Source organism: Wyeomyia smithii, chromosome 1 (assembly GCF_029784165.1).
Source record: "Wyeomyia smithii strain HCP4-BCI-WySm-NY-G18 chromosome 1, ASM2978416v1, whole genome shotgun sequence".
Classification (NCBI taxonomy): Eukaryota; Metazoa; Arthropoda; class Insecta; order Diptera; family Culicidae; genus Wyeomyia; species Wyeomyia smithii.
Genome location: NC_073694.1, coordinates 167139925 through 167157545, shown reverse-complemented (window position 1 = coordinate 167157545; position 17621 = coordinate 167139925). Strand labels below are relative to the sequence as shown.

At 37.5% G+C, this 17621-nt stretch overlaps 2 protein-coding genes across 3 annotated transcripts; both read left to right on the top strand.

Moving 5' to 3' along the window:
• The first annotated feature begins 4463 nt into the window (after positions 1-4463).
• Positions 4464-5401, top strand: LOC129716551 (pro-corazonin-like). Of its 2 annotated transcripts, none has more exons than XM_055666382.1 (2): positions 4464-4753; positions 4813-5401. In XM_055666382.1, the coding sequence occupies exons 1-2, from the start codon at positions 4575-4577 to the stop codon at positions 5030-5032; spliced, it is 399 nt and encodes a 132-aa protein (XP_055522357.1). In that variant the 5' UTR covers positions 4464-4574; the 3' UTR covers positions 5033-5401. The 2 variants fall into 2 exon arrangements, with proteins under 2 accessions (XP_055522357.1, XP_055522356.1); XM_055666381.1 differs by having other exon boundaries at positions 4810-5401.
• A 7278-nt stretch (positions 5402-12679) lies between these two features.
• On the top strand, positions 12680-17621 carry LOC129716544 (uncharacterized). Its single transcript, XM_055666372.1, has 4 exons — positions 12680-12816; positions 13110-13238; positions 13309-13434; positions 13674-17621. Exon 4 carries the CDS (start codon positions 14372-14374, stop codon positions 15758-15760), a length of 1389 nt encoding a protein of 462 aa, XP_055522347.1. The 5' UTR covers positions 12680-12816; positions 13110-13238; positions 13309-13434; positions 13674-14371; the 3' UTR covers positions 15761-17621.

Below are 17621 nucleotides of genomic sequence, written 5' to 3'. Positions count from 1 at the left end.
ATTATCATTTTGGGAAGAAATAAATTACTCAATTGAAGAGTTAGTATTATCGGGTGCCAGCAGCGGTAGGTGCAGCGGGTACTAACGTTTGCATTGAAAAATGGACAAAAATTGACGATTTTTCATGGGTTTCACACGCACAGACGAAACTACCCATTCAGAATTAATCGTAGTAACCCATCAGTGAGTAGCAAAAAAATTGTCAGCTCTATCAGTCGAACTCTAACCGTTATGGCGGAAACAACGAAGCTACTCCGTTCAGAAATGTGCGCGATTAAAGAGCGGTACCCCGTCTCGTCGGAAACGGATATTGTGCGGCCCTTTGTGAACGGCAGGTGAGCCCGTTCCGGCATCTACAACATCTTGACACTATTGGACAACAATCAGAGCATCAAAAGAAAACCCGGTTCCGGACTGCTGACGACCCTGAGCGACAAGAAGGTAAATATAACGAAGAAAGAACTCAAAAACATGCCTACTGCCTCTTTGTCCACCATGGCGAATATTCCGGTTAACGGTCGGAAGGCCGCTTGTAGATTTTTTTTGCAAGTAAGCTAATGGTAATTCTATTGGGAACTTTATCGAACTCAATTATCTGTCTCAGTTTTTTTTGAACACCATCCGAAAAAGTCCATTTTTTAATGCAAACATTAGTAGCAGTAGTGGTGCTAGCAACGTCAGCGGTAGGTGCAGCGGAACTTCCTTCAGTAAATGGCAGAAGGGTTTTGTGTTAAGCCACGGCCGCAAATTGACATTTACATTACTTTGATTGTTCCATTTGATTATAATCATTAACAACAACTTCTATCCAGCACAATAAAACAACTCTGTTAATAATGCGGTAACATTGAAAATATTTAAAATGGCATCAATTGAATAGCCAAATACTGCTAAATGTAAATATTTTCGGAACCGGGTGCATGCCCAGAAGCCAGAAATCGACTCCAGATTTTGAAATCCAAAGTGGCATTTTCTGATCTGGATAAATAACCGAAGACCACTTTATAGCAGTATTCCTGGATTCGGAATGATATTCATAGACTGAGAATTGACCCTAATTGCCACTTATTTTATGAGTGTTAGATAAAAATAATCATCATTGACATAAGACGGTCTATTGTAATCTTAGCGTCGTTATAGGTGAACCAGTCAAAAGCTGGAAGCCTCTCTAATTAAGGAAAAAAAATTGTACGTGTCTACTAGGGTGCCAGGCAAAATGGTCATCTCGAATTTCAAAAAAAAAAAAACCCTATACAAAATGTTCACCTGCTCGAAAAAACACACTGTGCAAAATTTCAGCAAAGCGATTGAAGTTTGGCTTTTTTGAAAACCGAAAAATCACCCAAGGGGGGGGGGGGTGAAATTTCGGTTTTCGAATTTTTTTTTTTGATGCCAAATGACTTAAAAACCTATGAAACGTCGAGAATTGGTGTCATCTGGAAAAATTTTTTTTTGCAAAAATTTACTCTCTGGGACTTAGTCGTTTTTTCAATTGTGGAAGGCGGAGTTCAAAATGTTTAGAATTTATCTTTTGAAATTAATCACTAGTCTCTCGAAATAGCTTGTATAATGATATACACTATAACTAGCATCGAGTACATTATGTTTCATTAGGGTGGTTCATTTATTCGGCATAGAGTGGTTCATAATATTGTAAAAAATGAGTATAAAATAAAAAAAAGCACTTCGGTTTGTTTGATTGGTGTGACGTCTTCGACAAAGTTGTAAATAATAATTCTGTCTTTTCAAAAAATTACACTCAAAAAATTATTCATTCAGAAGTTAGAAGAAAGATTAAAAATGAATTATTCAAAAGGGCTCATATTTTAAAAACTTGATATTTTTAATAAAACCTACGAAAGATTTTTAAAACAATGAAACCAGTCCGATCATATAGAAATTAAGAAGTATAAGCTATAATTTTTTGAAAAAAAAAAATTTAAAAAAAAAATTATTTTCAATTTTTTTTTTAAATGTCAATATTTTTGGAAGGATATTTGTTTTGGAAGGACAAAATATTATCTACAACTTTGCCGAAGACACTACGCCGTTTCGACTGTAGACATATTTTTAATTAGAGCACTCTATGAGAAATCAAGAATATTTCTACAGTCAAAACGGTTTGTTTGATTGGCATAGTGTATCTGGCAAAGTTGTAAATAATAACTTCGTTCCTCCAAAAAATTGTACCCTGTGAAAAAAAATAAATTTAAAATATATAACTTTTTTTCCGATTTCTCCATGGCCGGTTGCGTTGTTCAGGCAAACTTTCGGGGTTTTTATAAAAAAAAATCAGTTTTTTTAAATGGGCTGTTTCTGATAATTAATTTATAACTTTCTTTTATTTTTTTTTTTAAATTAGTAATTTGTTTTTAGAGTATATATAATTTTTTTGAAAAACAAAACTATTATATACAACTTTGCCGAAGATGTCACACTGCTCAAACGAACCGTGTTGGCTCTAAAATTTTTTGTAATCATTAATACCTATCCGATATAGCATTTTCCAATAGTTTTTCAAAAATGAGTTGGTTTCAATAAATTAAACCAATAGCACAAAATGGCATCTTTTGCCTATAAAAACGTCTATGCAAAGTTTCAGCCAATGGGCACGTTCACGTTCTGATGATGTAAACTTGACAGAAAATGTATGGTCGAACTGTCAAAACGACGCAAACCCAGAAACAACGAGTCAATTGTGTTGCGTATCTGATTGAGATCCCTAAACTCTCATTATCACTGAATAACATCGATACAGTCTTTTGTCCGATTATATAAGCCAGAGCACTGTGTGTTCAATAAGGTGTTGGCAAAGGACATTATTGTGGTAAATAAAACGAATAAATTGTCTGGTACAAAATTCGAAAGAACAAGTGCAAGTGTCTTAGATTAGATTTTTCAAACAAAGTAAAATAAAACATATTCCATCAGTTTCCACCGTTTCATTTAAAAGTTTGAGACACTTGGAATCGAAAACATTTTTCAAATATTCAAATTCCATGTACCTCCCGTGTGTGATTCTTAATTTTGGTTGAGATATTTTTTTTTTGCACAGAGTAGTTTTTAGATACATTTTGTAAATTTGTTTTGTAATATCTTGCCATTTTACTTATGATTTTTCCAATTCAACATTGCCACTCTAACGACGATGATATAACAAATAATATATTTTCAGGAATTTTTCTATTGGTATTCAGTCAAAAATGATTTTTTTTCATTTTATACTCATTTTTACACAATATTATGAACCACCCTATGGGTGATTTTTCGGTTTTCAAAAAAGCCAAACTTCAATCGCTTTGCGCCACCCCATTTTAAGTCCGATTGAGCTGAAGTTTTGCACAGTGTGTTTTTTCGAGCAGGTGAACATTTTGTATAGGGTTTTTTTGAAATTTTCTAGTCACTTTTTTCCATACGGTGATTGGCGCCCTAGCGTTTACCATTCAAAAACCATTGCTTTAACGCTATTTTCTAAAATGCTAGACACTAGAGTATTTTTTTAATAATACCGATGATTTTTTTTATATGGATTGAATAGAGTATTCTAATGGTTTGAAGTGTACATTGTACAGTGGTTAATGAATGTGGTTTGTTTCTGAGACTGAAAGAATATCGAAACGTCTCGCCCACTCAGTATAATACGAACCATTGGAACATAGGGTTGTATTATTTGGAATTGTATTCATAGGGTTGTAGCCCTCACAGTAGTGTTGCCATTATGTGAATATATGCACTATTCATGCTGTATTGCTATTTGAAAACATTCATGAAAACTTACTTCTTAAGTTACTTAATGTTTTTATAATAATATAAAAATATTTTTATAATTTGTCCCACTGTTCATTAGCAGAGGCGAGCAAGCCCTGACAGAGGAAAGCGCCTAGATGTATGCAAATTACATTCCAGCCGCCGTCCTCCGCAAAAGCTTTCATACGCTCCCGTTTGCTTTTACAGCGGGTTTGGGAAAGTGCTCTTCTTCCCGCTTCACCTGGTAAGCTGGCAAGAAGGTGGATTTCAAAGCGGTCTGTAATTTAGCTCCTTTGTTCGTGACACCCACCACCCAATTCACACATGCTGTTCGCTTCAGACGGGGAGGCCAGGCGCGGTAATAATAATACACTTGAGTCGAGGTAAACCAAAATAGGATCATCTTCATGTTATCTATGCACCATGCGGTATCCGGACAGAGTGCGTGCCGAACGGGAGCGGCTTGTTGATTTTCATAATTTCAACTTTGATTCAATTTAATTGATTGACTTTGATGCTGAAGGAGAAGAGAGGTGTTGGTGATTTTGGAATGGGTTGAAATGAGAAGATGTTTATTGTTTTCAAATCACTTGGTGCGGCAGGACGTGGTTTTTCGGATACCTATACTGTTTTTCACAGAGCGCAAGGAGACAAGGAGGCGGTGTAACTTAGTTTCTCAATACGTGCTGATATATAAACCGGATACCGATGGAACTTCCAATCATAGTCGAAGAAGCAACCGGTTGAAGCTAACATTCCCAAGCAAAAGTGAGTGACTGTGCGATAGACGTTATTCCGAATATTGGTGGTGAAGAAGTGAGTCAAAAATGAAGCATGCTTGTATGGCCTCACTGATCGTTTCACTGCTTGTGATTTTCACTGACGCACAAACGTTCCAATATTCTCGCGGCTGGACCAATGGAAAGCGATCATCAGGTGAGCCTTCCGCTACCAACCATGTTTTAGTGCCACACTTCAACGCCGCTTTAGAAAAGCCTAATGATAAGTATGCGTGACAAGTTGCACCAAAGGCATGATGATGATCAGTTTAGTTCCTTTTAGCAGACTGTTGATTCAACGAATGCTAAAGTCACCCTGTGACGTTCGGATAGCGAATGCGATGGCTAACCGCAATAAGGATCTACGGCAGCAGTTGGCGGATGAGTCGGACACGATGACCATTCTGTACGATCCCAGCGGTCTGGATAACGACAGCAGTGAGGATCTACGTCTGAAGAGGGACATTCGTCGAACAATCAGCCACAGTCCAGGCAAAGGATTCTAAGAAGGATCCTCTGCAAAGACTCCTGAGCTTTGGGAATTGGTCGCTGGTGCTTACAGAAGATACACGTTACCCTAACCCCTGCCAACATATTTATATTTACTGCATCCAGAGAGGAAGTTTGATTCGGTTCCGGCAGTTATGTTTCTTTTTTGTGACGATGAAACCGAAACTGTGGTGCGGCCACCTGCCACAACAATGACAGAAATAGGGTGAACCGACAGTTGGAATTCGCGGAGATTGTTTGTGTGCGGAAACTGTAACGAAATATTTCATGTTTAATAGGACGTTTTGGTAGTAGAAGTTTACAAAATGTAATATATATATTCAAATCGAAAAAAATTAAAAACAAATGTTGTTCACAAATTCAAAGTTTCTATTGAAATATGAGATTTGTTTCACTGTTTTATCATATATTGTCTGTATGTTTTTCTACTTGATAACTTTGCTTTGTTTTTTCCAGTAGCATCTTTAGTATATCGATCTCCAATTGTTTCGGCGAAAAACATTCCCTGATATTAAGTCCCAAGTCGCCGAAAGCACTTTTGAAGTTCGAAGGAAAAAGAAATGCTCCTACATTGAGCTTAAAATCACTTGAAACGTTTTATCCTTTCTGCGAATGAACAAATTCCAAATAAAGTCACCGCTTGGGATTGGCCATACAAAGTAGCTAAGATTGAAATCACTGAAAATACTTCCAAAGGTTCTCTTCTCACCTTCAACCAAAATAAATTCGAATTGAGTTAATACTAGCCGAGACCGCTTATTAGAAAATGACCCCAAATTAAGCTTGAGCTCGCCGATAGGATAATAAGATAAGATAAAATAAACAACGAGTAGCAATGCCAAAAAAGCAATAACAAGAAAACTATCCCAAATAAAGCGTGAAATAGCACGAAAAGTTGGTCGGAGGATGAGGCAAAATAACAAGCTGAAAACGTTCTTGAAAGCTCAAATTAAGGTCTTAATCATAAAAACGGCTACTGTCACACAGAGGTAACATTGTAACGTTACAAAGTTATGAAAGTTACAACAGAACAGTTACATAAAATAATGGTAACATTGTTATGTAACAGTATTTAACGTATATACAATGTAACAAAAATACTTTACTTGTAATGTAACAAAATATCCTTTTGGTAATGTAATTGTTACGTTACGATTGTTATTAATAGTGCACATTTCAAGGTTATCAAATTGTAACGTAACATTTACCTAAATTGATAGTAACACTGCAATGTTGGTTAGAGTTGGAGTGTTGGAGATTCGAACATACGACAACTGGCTTGTTAGGCCAGCAATGTACTTTGAGACCAGCTGGGAGGGTCAATGTATAGTAAATATAATGAAAACAATTAATGCTGTCGAAGAACATTTGTTACCGTACCATACACCCCTATTCTTGATTCCTACGGATCGTAGTTTCGATCAAGTCAAACGCTTTATTTGATATTCCTGGTAGAATCAAAAATAAAGATGACAGTTAGGTGACGCTTAACTTTTGCTTTATAAGAGGTTTAGTCTTGATTTAGTGATAGTTCGAAACAGTTTAAAATTTATTGTGTTAGTATCAGTGAAAACAAAACATCATTTGTGACAAATCAATTTATTACAAATCATTGTTTAATAAGTGATGAATCAGTGGAAATATAACGTACTTTTCCCCGGTCACAGGCAGACACATACATTTTTTTCTAATATTATTGATTTATACCATATACCTTCTCTAATTGACTTTCGTAAAATTCAATTATGTTCAAGTTTGTCGAATCGAAGGGTTCTGTGAACAGGGGTTCACATGCTACGATTCTTTTGCCATCAAAATAGTATGAATTGTTATGTGAATAAATATTCTCGACTAGGATTATCGAACTATCATTTGTCAAGCAACAATTGTTTTTTTTTTTTACAAATTGATATTTTGAATCTTTCAAAGCAAAAAGCCTTAATTTTTGAGTTTTTCTTAATTGCATAAGGATAATTTAGTTTTTCTTAACTTTACACTGTTGTTTCCTTTGTTCATGTATGTGATTTGTTATTTGATGCAAAGGTATACACGAAATACACTTCCAACGCTCATTGAATTGAATCTCTAACTCCAAAATGTATATAGGCGCCTCCGTTTTTTATTCGTATAGATCTGCAAGCTTCCTTCGGAGTTTTAAGAAGCGTTCGATGATCAGCAGGTAATTCTGACTCATGCCCATGGCTCCGGAGAATGTGCAGTAGAGGATTAATTACCTTCAAAGTAATATTTTCAGATCGCACCCAATCTCCAAGTTGTTCCGACAAAACAGATACTTTTTCTTGAAGTTTCGTGACGATCCGATTCTCCCTGGCAATTTGGTCTTCGCTGAAGTTCTCATTACTTGTACAAACGAAATGATTTTCATGAAGTAACGAAATAGCTGCTGTCGATTTTTCTTCCTTCGGGCGAAGGTCAGATCGCTCACAACTATTGAAAACGCAGCTATTATTGGCTGCTTCAACAGAGGCATGTGGTGTGAAGTTTTTTCGTAGCGTAGCTTCGTAACGAATTTTCTTCCGCATCTCGCCACTAAAATAAATTTGAATAGATATTATTTATTGCGTACATATAAATGAAATAAATAAAAAACTTACGACGTGTAGATACAGCTAGACTAAAAATAGTTACAACTATCGACGATTGACAGCTGTTGTTGAGTAGATCTCAAAAGCATTTATTCAGAAAAAAATTTATTCGATAAAAACGCGATAAATACAATCACAGATATTAGATATCCAAGCTAACTTTGCTTCATGTGTAAAAAGACGCAACGGTTTTTTAGCATGTCGCAATACGCAGTATGGTGGCGCTAAGAACACTTAGTGGTCAATGGTTCGATAAAATCGATAGTTTTCCAGCTTTTATCGATATTATCGCAATGATAATGGTTGCCGTTTTTAAATGTAGAAATTTTGAGCAGTCGTAATGTGTGCATTATCGACTTCTTTATTCAATCCCTCTGTATATTTGCGATAAATTTGTTTGTTTTAGTGTTGGTTCGAAAAAAATAAATACATAAACCTCACAAAATCTATGTTATATCGTTGCATAAGCAGCGACTGTATAATCTGTAAGAATTTTCATGCGTCTGGCAGCTTTGACCGTAAACCAGCGCTGCCATCACTAAAGTGGTTAAAGTCGCAAGTTGCAGGAAGATGTCGTTAGCATTCCAAACGAGTAAGAATTTGAAATCTTACACACGATTTCTGGAGTTTTTTGTTCTAGCTTGGATGTCTGTTATCTGTGATACAATCAACTAGACGATCACGTTTTAAAAGCTTGAACCTTGAACGTATACGTTTTCGTTTGACTTTGACAAAATGGATTCCGAACAATCCAAACCAACCCACTGCTGAGCAGCCAAGTTTTAGTCTCAATCAAATGAACAGGTAAACTCTCACATAGACCATCGCACGGTGACGTCACGCATTTGAGTTTGACAGACACTGGTAACTTTATTTACCTTCGGGCGATGCAGCTTTGTTCTAACCTATAGAAGATCATTTCAATTGTAATCAACATGCTCTTCAAATGTTGTGTGAGAGGTGACAGTACACTAAGAACAATTATAAATTGAGCAGCATTTCCATTACTCACACGATTGGCTCCACCAGAATAAAGCAAAAATTCCAAAACGTAAATAAAGCTACCACTATCTGTTAGCATCCAAAAATTCCAAAACGTAAATAAAGCTACCACTATCTGTTAGAAAAGTGAGGCTAAAGAGATTCGGTGCAAATTGGCACTATTTCGAATTGGACCAATTTCGCAGACGAGATATTGGATTGGCTACTGTCGAACGTGTAGAGGAGGATAGGGTTGACAGGGGCTTGATCCCAACTATGTTCAGAACAGAGCTTCCAGATTTGTTTAGAAAAATCTGTTCGACAAAAAAACACAATAAATTATTGCGGCGCTCATCTTAAGTTCGCGTTCTGCGGCAGATATGCCTTACGCTTAAAAGAATTACATGTTTTTCACTCAGTTACTACGATTGAAAAATACCCGACCTACAGAAAACGTCAAAATGGGCTGCGTGCACTGTCCGCCATTACCGCTCGTGGAAAGCTGGATAGAGATAAGCGACATTTAAAACTGTACACACCAGCACACGCGTTAACACACGTGTAAAGTTTTCTATGTTTGGCTCAGGTTACGATTTTTTCTTTGAGTTTTACCTTCGGCCTTGTTTAATCTATAAGCAAAATGCAAACTTAAAATGTTTACAACTGTTTACGCTTCATTTACGATAGTTGACCTAAGCGGTTTACATTATAGTTTACATTCGGTTCATGGAGAGGAATGCTATCGAAAAAAATTAGCAAAGATTTGTCTCTGTTTTCCTCAGATTCGCACTCATACACTCTCACGTAAATATCTCTTTACCAGGGTTGATATTTGTTGACACTCTTGAGTGAAAGTGAAAAAAAGCATTCATAAACGTTATTTTTTTACAATCCTTTCAGAGTTCTCCCTTCCCGCTTTTTGCATGGAAGTGAACTGTCAAAACACCTCAATATATTTCATGCGATGGAAGCAAGACAACAAAATCAGTTTATCAGTTAACGAAGATTGTCAAGGCATCGGTCAGTGTCAGTGAAAAAGTGTTTCGGTGAGGTTCATTTTGGTTGAGTGGACTGTTTGTTTTTCTTTTTCGCTTTGAAGTGAAGATCATTTGGTTGGATTTTTCGTCAAATTTCATTCCGTAACCGTGAACGATGCACGCGATCTATTTCATCTGAGTATAACAGCACGTTACTAGGACGAAAATCTAGTGTATCTTAAAGAGTGCTGTGATCATTGGAAGCGAAAATTGAAAATGATTGGCTGTAATTTTCGAAGAATTTTGCTGGGGAAAATGACTTTTATCAGCACTGCTCTTTACAGATGTGATACAGAAGTATTGTGTGTATCTGTATAATAAAGATTTATATAGATTTTCATTAGGATTTTTAGAAACTCTTTGAAAATTCGAACAGAATAATACAGATTTTTAACAAATCGTGAAGATTTATACACATTTCTTTTTTATAAAATCATTCAGATTGCAGATTATATGTACAGAATTTTCGTTGGTTACCTCCGCTTTTTTGTCAATACAATTTTGTAATGCTTCAATCTGGCAGCTCTGCTGCCATCTCCAAATTAATGATAGGAAATATCGAGCAAAATCGTTAACGATAACATCGATAGTTTGCAATCTCTTATCGATATTATCGATAATTTCTGCTGGCAGAGCCGGATTTAAGGGGGGGCCCAGGGGGCCCGGGCCCCGGGCCCCCACATTTTTGGGGCCCCCACAAAACGAGAAAAAGTTCTTTTCGCTATCAATAATGAGATTCAATCAAAAGTTTAATTTACAGCAAGAAAATTTAAACAGACCATTCCAATCTGAAACTTTCCTTCAGTGTTATTTTTCCGCGAGCGTCACAACTACATCCATAAGAGTTCACCTTCGATTCTCTTGGAATGACACACATTACACAGCACGCATGGGAGGTAAAGCAAAGGAAGAAAATAATCCAGAAGTTTTTTTAATGCATTGCTGTTGATTCCAAAGAAAAATAAGCTTACTTTTTTTTTTTTATTCTCGCTTATTTTCCGTCGGTCTAGTTCCGCCACTGTTGTGGCCAATCACCGACGCCCAGGGAGGCGACTCCACACCCAGGACCCTAACTCACGACCCGTTTATCAACGGACCGGCGCCAACGGCTTTACTTCCTCATGCGATGGAAGGCGTGATCCCAGAGATTTTTCGCCTCAGAAAATCTCCCGGTGTCGGCTAGGATTGAATCTAGACCAGTTGGGTTGGTTGTGAGTAGATCACGCCACCTCACAACCATCGACACCTATGTCGGCGGTGGGATTCGAATCCAGGCGTCGAGCGTGGTTGGCGGAGACGTTACCATCCACACTAGGCCCCCGCTCTAAATAAGCTTACTTGTCCGTGTGCAAATTTTATTGACCTGCAGATGTGTGTAGTTTTTTCCTAGTTTCTGTAGATTATTGCTTATATTTGCGCCTTATTTTTGCGCAGTCTCTCTCAAATCGTGTGCAAATTTTTGCCTGTGGATTGCAATTTTTTCAAATTGCTGTAGGATTTTTTTAGATATCAAGAAAAATTTTCCGAATTTCAGGTTTGGCTGTAAACAGTAAGCAAGCACCGAATTTATTATTACATTTGTTCAAAATGTGCGATCGCCACAAAACCCCGCGTGTATATCAAAGTGGAGCTAGAAAAAGAAGATTACAGAAGAAAAAAATCAAAAACTCTTTAGTGCCTTCAAAAATCATTTTATTTGAGGATTTATTTGAGCCTAATACCCCGTTCACACTACACTCCTTATTACCCGAAATCGGGCCATTCGTTCTGTCGAGGCCATATCACCATGTCATATCCATATCACCTGATATTCCATACAATCGATATCATGTTCGAAAACCAATAAAAACCAGATTTGCAGCAGTTGGCAACACGACCAACAGACATTTGACGCAACCCTACAAATTTCGAAATTCGCTCTGCATGCGAAATAGAAGGAAGGAAATATTTTTACTCTTGTCATCCCGCACATTTTGACAATTGCTTATGAGAGTTCACATTGGTGCGAGCCAACTAGCTGAAATCTCTATCCTAATTACATTGCTCTTGTTGTCTTGTTTTTGCCTTGACCTGTTTTTGTTTTCTTCTCTTTTCAATTACCGAAGTAAATGTCAAACCATATCATCTGACTGTAGAGTGAACACCCGAAGTGATATCCAATATCATCTGGCGATATCAGGAAATATGCGGCGTAGTCTAAACAAGGCATAATGATCTCGAACGTAACTGGAGAAAGGTCTTTTTCGAAGATGAAGATGAAGATGATTGGAAATAGGTTGCGTACGACTATGAAAAATGAAAGGCTGTCAAATTTAGCATTTTTAAGTTGAGAGTACGATATTCTGAAAGAGTTGAATGTTGATTATTTAATTAATAAGTTCTCTGAACAAAAAAACTCTAACAAATTTTTGGTAACTTTTCAATACGATTTAACTCGTACGATAAAAAAAAGGTTTTGTTTTATATTTGTTGGTATAATCACCGTTACTTCATATGTATCGTATTAATTGATATTTTTCGGTGAACAATTACAAAACATTTCTTACTTTGCGTGACGTTTCGGCCTACTGTTGCGTTTCAGCCATCTTCTGACGCAATTCGATCGCCGCAGCTTTTCGTCACCTCTTTCAGCGCCGCACGATCAGGTATCAGGTATCAGGTTTTGTTTTATTTCGAGGCCCCCACTGTAAACTGGGCCCCGGGCCCCCACAATCGTAAATCCGGCTCTGTCTGCTGGGAGTGCAAAGTCGAAAAAGCAAGAATAATGTCTGTTCACTTGTGAATTTTACCAGAGTCTATTCGGCCAGTAGAGAATTAGGAATGATAATTGGCTATTTTGGATAACTGCTATTTGATATTTTGCAAGTGCAAGAAATAATTCGCATGATTTGTGCCACATGAACTGCCGCCTGCGACTTATCGATAATTATCGTTAGCGCTAAAATTTAAAGATATTATCAATATGACGCAATTATCGATATTAACGATAAATTTCGATAACTTTCCCATCACTATTCCAAATTAATTTGTGTTCTGGTAGTTCCAGTTTCGGTGGTCAGATTTCACTTTCGTTAGCTGATTTTTTAAGTAAACCGTGGATCGCTACGCAGTGAGTTTTTTCAAAAACTTTAAAACATCTGTGATTTATCATTTTGAGTAAGTATGTATCTTCGTTACGGTTCAACAAAGCATCATCAATATTTCGTCAACCATAAATCAGATTTTTCGTTCCAAATCGACATTTCATGAAGGTAATCGTATACATGACGTTCCGATTCAATTTTTCCTTTGAGGCAAGAAAACTGTTCGATGACTGTTGACAAATTCCTAATCTATAAAGCCGTCTGAGCTAATTAGAAGAATGTAATGTTAATTTTGTTTTACCTATACATAACCTCTCTGCCCAACAAGAAATTCCCGTGACTAAATACATTTTTTTTAAATTTAAGTTTCAGATAACCAGGAAAATGGATAAGCGTAGAATAACAAAAAAACGTGATATTGCTTACTTATATAGCGAATTATCATCCGCAGAGGAGCAACCTAAAAAAGGGAGAAAAAAAGAAGTTTTAAAAAACGTAATGCCGAAAATGCATTTTATTCGTTGCGTTTACAGGTAACTATGATTTATTTTTAATTTCTCTACAGTGGCATCTCCAGAGGAATTTGCATCACCACGGAAATTTCCAGAATTTCCATTTGCACGATTAGCCAACATCGCAAAGTCTTCTGAAATCCATCATGATGACACGTGTGAAAAAAATACCGACGATAGTAAGTATAAAATTTGAACACAAAAACCCCTTATTGGCATTGGTGTTCATTCGTAATATGTATTCAGTATGATTTGAAACAGGTACGGAAAGAGTGGTGTCTATAATTTTACAACCTGTATATACACACATGGTGCATCAGGTGGTGTTGAGTGGTGGGGTTTAAATGAGCGTACATTTGCATAGAAAAATAATAAACTAAACATTGTTATAATCAAATTACTTTATATTTTGTTACAGCGGTGGCGTCTTCGGAGACAGATGGAGCGATTCTTAATCTAACCACGTGTTCATTGGCAACACCGGGAAACACGCAGATTTCAGAACGTGACGACATAGGTTGTGAACTACCTTACGGACCGTCGTCGAGTTCGGACGCGCGTGCTGCACTATAGTATATATATACATTTTTTTTACTACTTAACTTTTTTTTGTACCTCAACATTTTTTTTTTTTCATCCAACCGACGACGTGTGGAACGCGCGCAAGCATTCAAAAGTAGTTTATTTGTTTTTACTTGATACGGTCATTTGTTAACGTCGCGAGTGCAATGAAGTGCGGTATCGTAAACTGTGCGCAAGGTGACAATCGCTACCTCTGGCGTTGTCACGTAATCTGTAACCGAACATTTCATGCTGCGTGCATAGGTGCACAAAGAAACCACGAGGAAATCCTGCGGACTTTTATGCTGCCGCTATGTCAGGACTGCCAGGAAAAGTTCGTGACCGACCTAAATCTTAAGGCTCTGACATCTCATCTCAGAAAATATCGGAAAGACGCTTGAAGTAAACCATAAGCTGCTTTCAAATTATAAAAATCTCAGCGCGACTCATGATAACTTGCTGGAGCATATTGAAAAAAGCCTGAATGAAATTAAACTTACCATCACCAACGCCGCGAGCAGCAACAAAGCCAGTGCCGCAGAAATAAAAAACAAAATGTCCACACTTCTTGATACACATTCGGACACCTCAGCAGCTGTTGAAGCGATGGCTAAGTCAGCAGCGACAGCAGCAGCAGCAGCAGCTACAAACTCAACGACAGGGTCAATCAACAAACTACTCGCTACAATTGAAACCGGTTCAGCGCAGTTTAATGCTGATTCTGCTCTTCGTGTAATTCTCGACGAGGTAAAATTTGTCTCTGGAGCTATTACCAGTCTCCAAATTAATCAAACTAGCGCATCACAACAACACAAGTCACTGCATGAAGAATTAAATCAAACTTTGGCAGCTAACAATAAAGCTACGAAGCCCATAACGGACCATTCTTCGCCAGGATGGCGATTTTTGGGCAATAAATGGCGCTGGATGCCAGACTGGTCGGATTATGATGCTAGACAACGGACTCGTAGGCTCCAAGAAAAGGCTGCCGAAAAATCTAGACGAAACAGGAAACGCAGGAGGCGACAATATATTGAATCGAAAAACTTCAACAACAATCGAAACCATACCACCAACAGCAACAGCAACAGTAACAAGACAACGAATAGTAACTATATCAACAACAACCACAAGTTCACACACACTTACCAAAACGACCAGATCCGTGTCAATGGATCGGATAAACAATTACTGGCAACCGCCAAAGTTAAATTTGCCAGACCACCATCAACTATTGACCACCCTATAGCAGGCCTCGCAGTTCCAAATTTCATCAACTTCCGGAAGGGTGAAACCATAAACCCTTACCGTTCAGACAACCAGAACCAACATAATATTGAATCGCCACCAAATGAGAACACTACTTCGAAAGCAACATTAGAATCGCACCCAACATCGTGGTCGCTCGATCCCATGCGGCCTCCTGTTGTCAACCTAACACAACAATCAGCTGTTGGAGACGGGCGTTTTCTGAAGGCGCGTTTACGAGATCCAAAAATTATGCACCTTGTACGTCTTTACCTTGCGTACATGCATGACAAAGACCCAACGGTTTGCTACGACGGTATGACGAAAACCAGCATACAAATTACTTTGGCATCAGAGGGACTACCAGTAGCTGCGGAGGAGCTCAGGAAATTTTTCTTCGAGGTACATGAAGAATTCGGCGTACCGAAACAAGCGGCTTCCGAAGACCTTAATTCTTATAGTAGACACATGTTCAACCAGAGGATTCAATCCCTGCAACGCGCAAGGGAAATTAAAATTCATATATACGGCGTTTTCAATCAAAAAGATGCAGACTTCATCAAGGACTGCGATAACGAATCACTGTTGCTTCCTTTAGTAGGAGATAACGAGGCACTACAGCAAATTTTCGACACGACCAGTCAGTTAGGATTATATCAAGTAAACGCAATACGAAATGAACTGAACTGTTTTTAGGATCTCTTGTTCACAAACTGCACTGAAGATTTTAGCGTAGATAAAGCCGTTGATCCTCTATGGAAAAATGAGAAATTTCATACAGCCATTGAGTATTCATTGAACATAGATAGCATTAGATCACGTCCCAATGATAGTGAATTTGAGTATGTGTATGACTTTAAAAAAGCTAATATAACAGAAATCGACCGTAAACTAAGTGTAGTCGACTGGCAATCACTTTTGCGAGGCAAAGAGGATATTGAAAAAGCCGCGAATACGTTTCTCTCTCTATTATACGAAATTATAAATGATACAGTTCCTAGGACGAAAAAACGCACTAACTTTTGTTTCAAAGATCCCGTATGGTACACGCAACAGGTCAAAAACTTGAAAAACAAAAAACAGAAAGCCCATAAAATGTACAAACACCATAAATGTGAGACCAATCTGGAACGATACAAGAACATATGCAGCGAACTAGATGCAGAAATCTCATTAGCTTAGAATTATAACTCTAGGGTAGAAAGTAATATCAAATCTGATCCAAAGCAGTTTTACCGTTTTGAAAAGGAAAAAATGAAAACTAATAATTTTCCATCACGCATGCATTTTGAAGGTAACGAAAGTACCGAGTCTCAGCTTATTTGCAACCAATTTGCGAAATTTTTCCAGACCGTTTACAAAAACCCGGATGAAAATAGAGATTTTAACTACTTCACGCATTTACCTGAATGTACCAATAGTGTATCAGTTCAAAATATAACTGTTCAAGAAATATTAACATCATTAGAATCCCTAGATGCAACTAAGGGTGCTGGGCCAGATGGAATTCCACCATCTATGCTTAAAACATTTGCTTCTTCTTTTGTAAAACCACTGTTTTGGCTTTTCAATCTTTCAATCAAAACAGGTGAATTTCCTTCCATGTGGAAAAAATCATTTCTCATCCCGATCTTTAAGTCAGGTAAACGCTCTGATATAAAAAATTATCGCGGCATAGCAATCATCTCTTGTATTCCGAAACTATTTGAATCAATCGTTAATAAACGAATTTTCGAACAGGTGAAAAATAGTATTACAATCAACCAACATGGTTTTTTCAAAGGAAGGTCCACAGCTACTAATCTATTAGAATTCGTTAATTTCACACTCGCTGCAATGGATAGAGGTAACTACGTTGAAACATTATATACCGATTATAGTAAAGCTTTCGATAGAGTCGATATAACATTACTGATTTTCAAACTAAAACGCATTGGACTAGATAACCAACTCGTGAAATGGATTGAATCTTATTTGACGAACAGAACACAATTTGTCCGTTTCAAAGGCCATCTCTTTGATCCAGTGAAGGTAACATCTGGAGTTCGGCAAGGATCACATTTAGGACCCTTACTATTCATTTTGTTCGTTAATTTTTTTTTCTTCACATAACATTTATTTGACACGGCACAAATACAATTTAATGTTTAACGGCGCCAATTATATCTGATGACTTAAAAACTAAAGCAAATTTTTTATCCTCGCTGCCGACTACGAGCTGAAATTAAGTCTAACTTAAAACTAGCATGGGATTTCCAATCAGTGTTTTGTTGTTCAATGGTCGTCTGATAATCGTCGAATGGCATGTATGGATTCGTTCTGCTGAGCCACGATGTCGTGAGTTGGGACAGAGGCTCGTAGTCCTTGGGTCCTGGTTCTATTGTGCGGGGTCTGGTTGCTGGTTTTGTGCTTAAGGTTCAAACGTGTTCTTGTCGTTTTGTTGGGTGTAGACGGAGGGGAACGGGACTAGACTGGGGCGTGGATGGATTTCAGGAAAACGTATATAAGGGACATGTAGGATAGGTCACGGCTCGCCAAGACATCACGAACAGGAACA